We start from the raw sequence: 12,895 nt of genomic DNA on the forward strand, positions 1-12,895 counted from the left end.
ATAGATATCAAATCATCTTTATTAACCCCCACAGCTTTTCCATTTTAAAACAGGAACACCTGCAAAACAAACATCTCTACATAATCTAGCTCTATGCGAACAACACTGAATGGGACATAGTGACATTTTAAATACATGATGCGATGTATTGTGGAAAAATGAATGTAAAATGAAATAAATACACATGTGAAGAGGGACTATGAGAGAAGTGCTGAAATGAGATGATGTGTGTGGAATTTAAAGAGGTTAACAGGGTATAAAGTGCTGAAAAGTAGGTAGAAATACTGACTCAAGATAAGGCATCTGAATGGTAAACCTAATGGAGAAATGGAAAACTATTTTTACTGATATGTGTAAAAATGTTCGTCTCTTTTACATGGAAGTTTATTTAAAAGGCATCCTGGTAAACTTAACTTAGAAAAAGAAAACGAAATAAAGCAGGCAATAAAACTCTAAACATACAATAACATTTTGCGTTTATCAAAACATACCGCAGTTTGTTTAAAGTCCTTCTTACAGAATACAGCCCATAAAATACTGACATTCCTCCTATTCTCAAGTATACTCTAAGCTACAGTAGTGTTTTACTATAATTAGATGCATTAATGATGAGTCTCTTTTGTATTCGCCCGAGAAACATCAACCTCTCCATGTTGTCGCTTATTGATGTCATTTAGTCCACACTTATCTCACACCATCTCTCAAAAAATCCAGCTGATGAAAAGACAGGTTATGGAATTTACAATCAGGATGATTTAAAGTCAACATATATAAAATTGGAATCACTCACAAATAATGGTGACAACAAGCTGTCTTGTTAGTGTCACAGGGGGATATTCAGGAGCTTAAAAAAAACTCTGTTATGTGGAACAGAGCTTCACTAATGTGCCGCTCAGAGAAGAGGGAATCAAAATAAAAGTCAGAGGATTGGGGGGAATACAGAGGGCTTATGCCTCTTTCCTTTCACAGTCTTTCCTCTTGTTTTTTCTTTTTTCCCTCCACGTTTCACTGTTCTCCAAAGCGACTGTCCAACTGAATTGTTAGTTTGACGACTGCAGCATCTCTTTATCTTCATGGGAACAACAGATTTGTCAGTCTGTTTGTATGTGTACTTGTTGTAGAATGTGCAATTGGTTGACATTTTATATTCTAGAAGTTAAGATTTTGCATGTGAATGTATGCACATATTACTGGGCTGCAAATGTTTCTCAGTAAAAATCATCTGCTGTCCTTTGCTTTTCTCTAGACGTAGGCCTCAGGTATGTCGCTGCCGTTGATCCTTAAGTAGATCTTGGCGTTGTCCTCTCTCTGCAGCTGCTCTTTGTGGAGCGTCCGTCTGTACCACATCAGGTAGAGAGGCAGCAAGAAGCCCAGCATGCTGATAACAAGGAGTCCAATGTTGACCTGTGGGACAAAATCAGAATTAGCCATGCCTGAAGGTTTCATTTGTGAGAGTCTGAGAGTGTGTTTGTGTGTCCATTCATACCCAGAAGGGGTCTCCCTCCAGGGGTCCCATCATCCACAGAAACAGGGGTTGCTGCAGTAAAGAAAACACAGCACTGACCAGGGACTGCATACCCGTTAGACTGCCAAACTGAGAGGAGGGGTACCTGCAGAGACAGAAGCGAGGACATTTTGTTTTTTAGTTTAAAGCTACATCCGTATACAGAAAAAAAAGTGATGATGATGAATTTGTGTTTTGTGTGTGTCTGTGTTGTGTGTGTGTGTGTGTGTGTGTGTGTGTGTGTGTGTCTGTGTGTGTGTGTGTGTGTATTATGAGACTTACACAGCAGCATAGAGGCCACCAACAGCAGAGTGAATGAATCCTCTCACCACAGTGTGTAAAACGAATGAGACAATCTGAGGAAAGAATAAATGGATCAATATTTATTATCTTTCAGTAAAAAGGTTGAGGAGGGTCTTTAAGGAATAGTTCAACCCTTTGCATTTGAGAGGGAGAGGAGAGGCTACAGACAGGTAGCTTAGCTTAGCATAAAGACAGGAAACATGTAGGACTGGTTCAAAGGTAACAGAATTGAAGTACATGCTAAGCTAAAAAAGATGTTAGGACTTGTTTCCCATTCGCTGTTACATTCACAAAATACTAAACTGAATTATAACACTTCAAATATACAAATACTAATATTTCTAAATGTTTGCTAGCAAGTCTGAAGCCCATTTGGATTTGGTGTTTCTCTGACAGTTTTTCGTATTCGGCATTGTGGGAAACGGTATTTTGATCTCTCTGTCTGTACACACAAACTGAAGACAATAAAGTTGACTTTGACCAAAGTGGATCACTCACCTGCACGGGGAGATTGGGTATCAGACTGGTGATCCCAAACCCTACTAGAAGGACGTTTGTGAGGACGAAAGCTCGCAGGGCATTGGTCACCTTCTGTGTCTTTTTGTCTCTGCGCTTTTTCGTCTTCTCCCCGCTAATGGTCGAAATGAGAAAGAACAAAAGAGAGATCAGAAAATTAGGCGTGATACAGGGTTCATTTTGTGGTTCATGGAGCAGTTTCTGGAGCAGTTTCTGGACCTATACATACTCATTTTTAAAGCACTAAATGGGCTGGCTCCGGCCTATATAGCTGAAGTCCTCCAGCGCTACACCCCAGCCAGAGCTTTAAGGTCTGCTGACCAGCTGCTGCTGGTAGTGCCCAAGACCAGGCTTAAAACCAGAGGGCACCGAGCCTTCGCAGCAGCTGGCCCCAGGCTCTGGAACACTCTGCCCCTCCATGTGAGGTCGGCCCAGACCCTAGGGGTTTTTAAATCTACTCTTAAGACACACTTCTTCTCCCTGGCCTTCTAGTCAGAGCGGAGCACGACTCCTGACTTTTCCCTGTGTTTGTTATATATCTCTTGTAATTTATTGTCTTTTATTGTGATTGTAGTAATGTGTTTTTATGTAATTGTAGTATTTATTACATGTACAGCACTTTGGCCCGACCAAAAATCGCTTTTAAATGTGCTTTATAAATAAACTTTGATTTGTTTTGATTTGATACATGGAGAGAGTTCAGGAACAAGTGACTCACTTGCTGCAGGGCTCCTTTTCGTCCTTTCCTTCATCGCACTCCTTTAGCTTCCAGTCCATAATCTGACCAATCACAGGAGTGGTCATCAGGCAAAGCAGCTGCATAATGCCGAAGATGGAGGAGTACAGACTCACTGAGAGAGGGTAAGAATGAGGACAAAAAGGTTTAAAAAAAAAGTGCAACAAATGATAACAAAAAATCAGAAAAAAAACGAAAGTGGGTGTTATCAGAGGGAATGGTTGAAATATGACTAGTTTATGATGTCTTCAGGACCTTGTTTCTACTTGGTTAATCACTATGATTGTACAGTTAATCATTAGTCATAGGACTGGAGCCATATGAAGTGAAACACCAGTGGATATGGAGAAACAGCTTCATGAAAGTCAATATGATGCCATTATGAGGGATTTATAGCCAGGGGAGTAATGATAAATGAAAACGAGTCATGTGAACTGCGTACAATCATGGATGAATGTTTTTTGCTGTTGCTTAGGGGAAAGCTAGTTAATGAGTAGAACAAATGATAGTTTTCAGATTAAGCTGAATGACAGCTGAAGGACTGGGTTATTGACATGGGCAACAGGCAAGGTCAAATGAAAAAACAAACTAGCTACTGTATGAGAAAAGCAAGAGAGTATGGTAGTGGATGTATTATTGTGATGCAAACCTACACAATTCTAGAGGTTAAGTTCTAATTATAGTCAGTTTATTAGTAACAATCTGCTAATCTACTGATACGCTTTTAGTCTTACCGACTTCCATTCTTTCAACTGAAAATACAAATAAAACCATTGAAGTCCAGATGCATTTATGGCAGAAATACAAACCATATAGCATATGTCATAAGGCAAAGAAAAAACATAATTCAAGATAAAGAAAAATCAAACAAAAACGTTTTCTAGTACTTCGAAACACAAAGACATAGAGAGATACTCAAACCATAAGCAGAGCCACATACCTGTGTTGAGGTCTCCATCACTGAGTGACTCCAGGACGCTGTTCATGGCTCCCATGTAGAACAAGAGACGGAGCTGAGTGACACACATGGTCACCAGACTGAGCATGAACATCGTGCTGCTGATGGTTTTCAAGAAGGACTGGGCTGAAGAGGAGAAACAGAAACACCACAGATGTTAACGATACGCAATAGAGTGAAATACACAAAACAAGGGGCGTTGATTTCTGAACTCTTACACTCGACTTCGCTGTGCAGTTCCAGGTCCGTGGTAGAGAGGCAGAGCTTGTTTCCGTCAGTTATGGCCATTTCCTTCTGCTTGATGCTGTTGCTCACGCTGAGACGCCGGCCCACGGTGGTCACCTGTTTGTAGAACTGCTTCCCTGTGATTTTATGGTCGAAGCCCAGCAGCTGAACTTAAATCTTCACACTGAGAAAGCAGAGGAGAAGGGGATGAAGAGGAATAAGATGAGAGAAGAGGACAGAGGAGAGTCGAGTAGGAAATGGAGGAAAAGGAAAGAAAAAAGTTAATATCATAAAGAGAAAATGGTGACATGCATGAATCACTCAACTGGAAACGTTTTATGCTGAACAAGGTCTCATTTTAATTTATAAGGATTTACACAGGAGTTCATCATCAGCAGACTTGAACCTGGCAGCATTACACTGCACATCTTACATCATTATTTGTCAAACAGTGTCAATGATGTCGAGAACTCCATATTTTAGCCTGCTGTTACTTATGTCCGACTATTTTTGTTATACTTAAACAAATAGAGACTTGTCAATGTTTAAGTTCAATGCATAATGTTACCATAGATGGCACCTACACACAGTACAATTGGTGACACATTTTTCCAAATGTTCTTGTTTTTAAGGGAACGTTTATGTTGTCGACTTTCTACAGTAAATTTGATCTGTGGTACTTACTTGTAGTCCATGTCCTCTGGTGATGGGAACGGCTCCAGTGGCCAGTTCATGAAGCAGTTCAAGAAGACCAGTCCAGCACAGGCAGCCCACACCACCAGGATAGTGATGAAGGGTATGCCGAGGTCGTAGATAACCTGTGAACATAAAGGCATGACCAATCAATAGAAGAAACAGATGAGGCAACAGAAACTGCAATCCAATCAAAGGAGTGCTTAGGCTGCTCAATCCACTACATTTGTAACATATAGTTGCACAGTGCATTCAAGAGTGAGGACAGCTAATGTAAAAAGCAGAATGTTGCATATAGTAAGGGAAGCCGTATGGAAAAACAAAATCTTTACGACAAATGGTTATCTTTGTTACCTTGACACCAGGGAAGGTGACAGCGGAGGGAGGCATAGGAGCCAATCATCAGGGCGATGAAGGTGGAACGGAGGTCCCCTAACATGTTAGGAAGCTAGAGGGAGGAGAGGAAAAGAGACATCATTACAACCTGTTTATACTATACTCTAGAATTAAAGAGCTTTTAGCCGTGGTTGCAGATTGGCCTTCTATAGAGACAGTGTTTGTCCATTCTGGGCTACTTTAGAAAAAAGACAGCGGTACAATATGGCGGTCTACGTGACAAGGACCTTCACATTATGTAGGCAAGAAGTGCCCATTCCAAGCTCATTAAAACACTCTCTTAGTTTCCGGTGATTAGGATATTCCATTTCCGATAAATCCCCCTAAATGATTCACACTGGTGTTTCAAGTTCTTGGAGTAATTTGCAAGCAGATTATGTTTATTCCATTGTGTATGTAGGTATAAAGGTTAGGCCATCTGCTAGGCCATGAACGCAGTGGTCTCAGCTGCAGAGTGACTGCACTGAGACCAGGGACAGAATGGGGACACTATGAGGATGGCGCCTACAGACACTGGCGCAGAGAGGACAGCGGGAACCAATTAGCAAGCAGACATCAAAGGAAGTAAAACACAACAAAGTGACATGAAGCCTACGTAAAAACAACATGAAACAGCATCACATTACACACACAGCTGTCAAACACACGACACAAACACAGCGCTATCGAGACAGAAGGGGTGACTGAGGTGAGGTGACATTTTCTCTGTCTTTTACACGCTATGCTCCCGTTTGAGCACGGAGGAGACAGTGGGTGGAAAAACATCCAAACACAAAGGCCTCCACAGGCTGTTCGGTTTTCAAGAGACTGAACAACAACAAGCACATCCAATTACAAGACTGGGGAAGCTAAGCAAAAGGTATGTGCTGTGTGTGTGTGCTAAATTAGGTATTAAGCATGCACATTGAAGCACCCAGTTTATATTTCCCAGCAATATCTCAAGGAGTTCTGAGAAAAAAACGATTGTTAGAGATACCAGTTTCATTAGCAGCTGCTGGGAACACATACATGGGAAAGGTGACCTGACATCTGACATTGGCAGGGAGCCAGCTGATTATGACCTAACAGCTGAGAATAAATGCCTGTAGGTCTGAGGTGCAGTCATGATCAAGCACTCAAGGAACAGCATAGTGTCTAATGATTAACCCAACACTAAGACTTTCACTATATACATGATCAGGTTGTGAAGGAGACGGTAATGGGAGTTGGCGGGGGGGGAATGTGGTTTAATGTACAGACTGTGGGAGCAACAAAGCCCTAAATGATGGTTTTATTACATCACTGACATTTAGGCCTAATGGGGCTTTAGTATGATGCAACAAATACCACATAGGAGATGTACATCACAGTTACAGCCTGTGGTGGTATAGAAAAGGGGCATTTATTGGGAGATTTACTGGATAAGAGCCCCTCTTATTACCATGGTACAGCACAGGACTCCCATGTTAGTCACTGTAAGGCTGAGCTGATGACAAGAGGAGGGGACAGGAAGATGAAGAACAACAATGGGGACAAGGCAAAGGAATGTTGAGGGGTTGTTTGTTCCCGGGAATCATGAAGAGCATCAGTTGTTTTTCTGTGAAGTGAAGTGAAGAGCGTTGCACATCCTCAACAGTTTCGATGATGTTCTTGTTAAGGCACACGAATGGATGCATTGGAAAGTGATAATGAAATGATTGAGTTACTCCCTCTCGCTCCAATAAATCCCCTCTCCTTCTGCTAGGAACACAGCTTGCAGTGTACAAAAACAAAACAGAATGCAAGACATGAGGGGGGGGGACAGGGGGAGAAGACAGGATGAGAAAACAGGGAGCAAACTAGTATAACAGAGCACTAACATCAAGGCTAAAGTTATACAAAAATACATATCTGGACCAACGTTTTGCGGCAGATGCAAAGACTCTGCATCAGGAGGATTACAAGACACACACAACATGTATACACTTACTGTGAGAGAGGTGAAGGTCATACACATGCCCCCAAAGCCATTGAAAGTCAGGGCAATGAAGATAAGGACCGACAGTTCTGCAAATGAATGACACATATGTTAGCTCATGAGTGACTTTCTCAACATCCAAACTACTGTTCATTGTTTCAAATACAGTGAAGGAAAATACACATCAGCCCGAGTACTCTTCCGGCCGACTTACCATTTGGATTGTAGGATCCATAAGCAATGAGTAGACAGGAGAATGCGAAACACATGCTGAAAATAAATAAAGAAAAGTCACAGCATTAAGTCAAATTACCAGAAAACCGAAGTTAATTAACCTGTGTTCACATAATTACTGTCAAAAAGAAAGAACATCGTGGTTAGTTTGCATAGTTTCCGCTCTCCTTTCTTACCTGCCCAGCAGTCTGAGATTGCGAGGCCCGTATTTATCCATGACGATCCCCAGGGGCAGGGTGATGGCCGAGAGCAGGAAGGAGCCCACTGTGAACGCCAGGTTCAGCATCTCATCCTGTTCTTTACAAATCAGCCAGCCGTTCATTTTCAGGGGCCCATCCATAGGCACCAGGGGCCTCATCTCCACCCCGTCTCCCAGACCAACCACACCAGCCTCAGTCTCAAAGTAGTCAGCATAGTCATCGGGTGCCGAAGTGGCAAGGGGTAGGGACAGATTGGAGATCGAACTGTTGCCTGTGAACAGAATGAAAATAGGTAAAGAACGAATGGTAAAATACACGTTGGAGAAAAAAAGAGCAGGGCGGGTATTGAAGTGGAAAATTGCACGTTTTATTTACACCTACTCACTTATTCTCAAAAAAGCCACCCATAACGTTTGAGAGAAGTTCATTAATCATGCTATTTAGACTAATTAGTACGTTGGAATGCAAGGGACAAAAGGTGATACGCTAGCAGTGGCAATAAACACATTATCGTCAGAACCTGCCAGGAGATAAAGGTACAACAGTCCAGGAGAAGTCCATGTGAGGTAGAAAGGGAAGCAGCAATTCTGCCTGGATTATAATCCCTTGCACCTTTCAGCCAGTAGACATCTTTGTTGTCACATGAGGGATGTATATGCATGACATCCCTGTGTGAAACACCCTGACGTGCTTCCTAACTGAGTGTCACGTCTATTTCAGAAACTAAGACTTGCTGATGCTTGCTGACTTGCAAATTGACTTTATTTCCTCTTTTTGTTGACTTAACATCGTCAACTTTTAACCATAACTCATTGTTCTCTGCTGCATGTGCGCAATGCCTCATGTATGCTTCGTCATCATTATCTTTCAACCATATTTCTTACTGCCAACCCCCCCAGTGGTCTAGTTTTTTACTGTTCATCACTTTTCTATCAGTCTTCACTTCCCTCCGTGCTCTTTATCAGTGGACTTTAGGCTTCCATATTACCGGTCATAAAATCTGTCCCTCTATCACATGTCACATGCTTGAAAAGCGCTGAGCTGGTGCTGCGGTCCTCTCCCTGTTATGTCATCAGAACAAGATAAGACGTCTGTGGCACGAGCCAGGAAGCTCAATCATCACTCACTACACTACATTTTAATAGCCTGTAAACGTGACTCGAATTAGCTGTGAGTTATTGAAGGTTTATGGTCGAATTTTGAGCTACTAGAGACACTGATTGGGTCTCAAGTTCAAGCAAGAGCAAGTTGCATCACTTGCAGATTAAGTTGAATTGGAAGACAATGCCAGACAAGTTGTACAAACATTCTCCTACTGTAGAAATCCAGGTCCAAAGGATAAGTGTGGCCTAATTCCTCTCTCACATTCCCGTTTTGCTTACTCTCTTCTACAAGACCTGACTGGGGCCATTGTGTGCATTGTGTGGCCTTTGTACTTCAAAACACAAAGCAGCTGCATGACTTTGCTCAAAGAGAGGAATAAGAAGAAAAAGAGAAGACGTGAGGGCAAAAGGACAGCCGATGCCGTCCGTCATTCGTTCGTTTATCAGATTCCTCTCATCTGCTGTGTCTTGAATTTTCTCTTTCACTTTGGGACACTTTTCCAACCTGCATTCCTGCTCTCTTTTTAATTGAACTGATCAGGTTTAGTCTCCTGAGGCCTCAAAAAGCAGCCTGGGCCCCTTTCAGATAAACACTTATTCTTTAAAGAGAATAGAAGAAGCCAAAAGGCAGTCTATTAAGTTACCTATCTTGAATAAAACCTTGCTCACTCTTTTGCTCTTAGTACTGGTGATGACACTGAATGACTGTAAGGGCAGCCCTCACTGGCAATCCACATTTAACAGCTCATTGTCTTCCATAAAGAAAGACAGGACACATGCAAGCTCTGCACTTTAAACTCATGTAGGCAGATGCTCAAGACTATTTGCCTTTACAAATGAGGGTTTCCTTTACTATCAAGGCACATGATGGAACAAATGACAGATAAGAAATGTGACAATGTTACTTGTTAAGAGAGAGGAATGCAAGCGGCCTGTGACTCACCTTCCTCGTTGCAAAGGTAAGAGTAGAAACCCTCTGACTTCAGCATGATGAGGAGTGATCCCCATCCCAACAGCACGGCAGAGAAGAGCAGATTCTCAATGATGGCCGTCACTGCCATCCACCAGCGCCTGGCGAACGCCGTGGCCAGGGACAGATTCATGGTGGCAGTTGAGAGAGATCACAGGCCGAGAGAAAAGAGGAACCAGAGGAAAGCAATGTGGAGTTGCGAGAGTCCACCACCACAGAGGAAGGAACAGCCCGGTCTGACGCTCAGGATGAACAATCACTGATCACTTATCTGTGAAGAGAAGAGAGGAAGGGGGAGGTTTTACTGTTGCTTGTAACTTAACAACAGGAACGTTTTTATAAGCTCAAATGATAAAAGCCTCTAAAGCTAACATGATATGATACTGGTTGCACACATCTGAAATGAAGAGAAAATGAACCTGTGATATCTGTTTCTTAACTTTATGATTAATATGTCATCAGACACAGGGGAGAGCAAATGTAACTGTTACAAAATGAACTAATAGTAACAATGGCTGGTGAATGATTAACTCCTCTGCTAGTACAAAGATCATTACATCACTCTGCTGCATGAACAAAGGGCTTACATCACATTATAGGCACTCACAACTTAAGAAGCATCCACTGTTGCATTACAGAGATTCAGTTGTTAGCTGGAAAAAAAGACAAACTGGTCCAAACTGGACTTGAAAAGAAAAATGGGTCTCGCTCCCTGAGCCCTCGCCCCATGGCCCCTTCTCTCTACAAAAACCCCTAACATGTCCTCTCAGGCCCATCCAACCGCAACTCTGCTCTGCAATTACTGTGGTGCATCCAACACATAAAAGAGCAGCCAGACAAACAATAAACAAATCAGCTCAAACCTAAACCCTCTCCCTCCCTCATCCCTCCGCTCTCATCCTCTCTCTCCTCTCTCTCTCTCTCTCTCTCTCTCTAGCTATCTCTCTCTCTCTCTCTCTCTCTCTCTCTCTCTCTCTCTCTCTCTCTCTCTCTCTCTCTCTCTCTCTCTCTCTCTCTCTCTCACACACTCACAATCTGCTACACCATTAAGAAATAAAAAAGTTGGCTGCTGATTTAAAAGAATACAGATCAGCAAGAGTACACAATATATAATAATGGATAGCTTGTTTCAGAATATTGGTGTCTTATTAAATTCAATAACAGTTTTCTACAATGCAATGATTAAGTGAATCACAGGTAACATGTCTAGGCAAATCACAAACTTCCTTACCTCTCCAGGCAGCACCCTCCAGCTCCAAACCGCCTGTTGCTCTCTGGTTATCTTTGAAAAGCAACATTTATATACCCAGGCAATCCTCACATGGCGCCCCCTATTGGCCGTTGGCTGACTGATGTCTGCACCTCAGCCAACCAGCACTCAACAGCATTGTAAGCTCTGATGTTACTGTAAAAATAAGATCTTGAATGGAGGTCAGTTGATGTGCCCTTGATGAATTTTTCCTAATAGTTCATCAAAAAATGTTATTAATATGAATGAAAGACTTCAAAAAAAACGTTTTATCAAATTCATTGTGCAATTGGAGGTCCGAAAACACTTTAACTGGAAAGGATTAATCAAGCCAAAGTCCGCTTGAAAAACATAATTGATTTTGCAGATAGGGGAGGATGCGTCACTGCTAGCTATCAACAGTTGTCCGGATCAATGGCTGCTATTGATGGAGAGGAGACAGGAACAGTTTTAGTCGTTGTGTAAATGTTTACTGGTGTTTGTTTACTGTGTTATGTGTGGTTTTAACCGGGACATGATCTGCTGAGGTTGAAGTCTGTTGCATAAAAACAACAACAATGAGGAATTCGAGGAAGAATTTAGTTTGTTTACCACAGAGCAAAATCGATTTGATTGGAAAAAAACTTTAAAAAGGCAGAATTCTCAGAATTCCTGCCTCTTAAAAGACGAATATCTTCTGGTATCTTTGTTGCTTTATTAAAAAAAAGACATATCTTTGAGAAAAGAAAAAATAAGAGGAAGTAATATTGGGCAAGGAAAACACTTAACACCTAACCACATCTTACATGCTAAAGACCAAGCTATACAGTTAAACGTGACTCGACATTAATTCATTAATTATAAAATACACGTTTTGCAATCGTTTCTCAAAATCTTTCAGATTAAATCATTGTTGCTGCATTGACATTAACCCAGATTTGCATGATTAACAAAATGCCTGTTGAATGTCCTTTTAAGTCGAAATAATTCACATGTGCTTTTATGTTATAATGACCTTCAGTTTTTAATTTTCTATTTTTCATTTGTGCCCTCTCTTAGACAATTTTAACCACTTTTACCTGTTTTTAGGTCTGGAAGAAAGTAGATAAATCATGTTTAAGTGGGGATCGTATCATCAGTCAAAACCTGTTGATTAAACCTGTTTTAATTAACTGAATTTCCCCCTCGGAGATTAATAAAGGTCTTCTTCTTCATCTTCTTTTCCATTGTAACTTGCAGTGCTCTGAAACTGTAATCAATATTCAAATAATTCACTGAGTGAGCAACAGAGACCCAATCTGAAGAAACACTGATAAGGTCAATTGTGCTGTTACAGTGATCAATCTCTAAAGGTCTGTGATTCAAATTCGCTTTTAATCTGGCACCCTGTGAAACTTTTCATGTTAATGAGCATTTGATACATCAAACATAGATTAACCAATCACAATGGTTGAGTATCAGCCATTAACTGATCAATGATCTCCAACTGTTGCTACAAGTGGATGTATCACTGCGACAATGAAAGTGGTGAATGACATTACAAGTATTTTAGACAGAAAGCAGAGTTGTGCAGCTCTATTTATTGACCTCTCCAAAGCGTTTGACACCATCGATCATCGCATCTTAAAGCAGAGGCTACTCAGTATTGGCTTATCCAGCCATGCAGTGGGGTGGTTTGTGAACTACCTCTCTGAAAGGTCCCAATGTGTTCACTTTGAGTGGTTGAACATTGCTAATGGTGTTCCTCAAGGTTCTGTTTTAGATCCACTTTTATTCTCCATCTACATCAATAGTTTAGGTGAAAATGTGGATGAAGCTACTTTACATTTTTATGCGGATGATACCGTGATGTACTGTGCGGGTCCCTCCATTAAGGAGGCGGTTGTTAAATTA

The 12,895-nt window shown here is 41.5% G+C and overlaps 1 protein-coding gene across 1 annotated transcript; it reads right to left on the reverse strand.

Annotated features, from left to right (window-relative positions):
• On the reverse strand, positions 1-11,051 carry slc43a2b (solute carrier family 43 member 2b). The gene is given in 15 exon segments (XM_034139914.1): positions 1-1,404; positions 1,487-1,610; positions 1,787-1,860; positions 2,306-2,438; positions 3,042-3,174; positions 4,000-4,143; positions 4,236-4,426; positions 4,927-5,060; positions 5,290-5,316; positions 5,318-5,383; positions 7,280-7,356; positions 7,482-7,537; positions 7,678-7,972; positions 9,748-10,045; positions 11,006-11,051. Coding segments are annotated over 14 exon segments (1,776 nt in total). The 5' UTR covers positions 9,908-10,045; positions 11,006-11,051; the 3' UTR covers positions 1-1,242.
• Between the last annotated feature and the right edge of the window lie 1,844 nt (positions 11,052-12,895).

The sequence above is a fragment of the Trematomus bernacchii genome, unplaced genomic scaffold, assembly GCF_902827165.1.
Source record: "Trematomus bernacchii unplaced genomic scaffold, fTreBer1.1, whole genome shotgun sequence".
In the NCBI taxonomy this organism is placed as follows: Eukaryota; Metazoa; Chordata; class Actinopteri; order Perciformes; family Nototheniidae; genus Trematomus; species Trematomus bernacchii.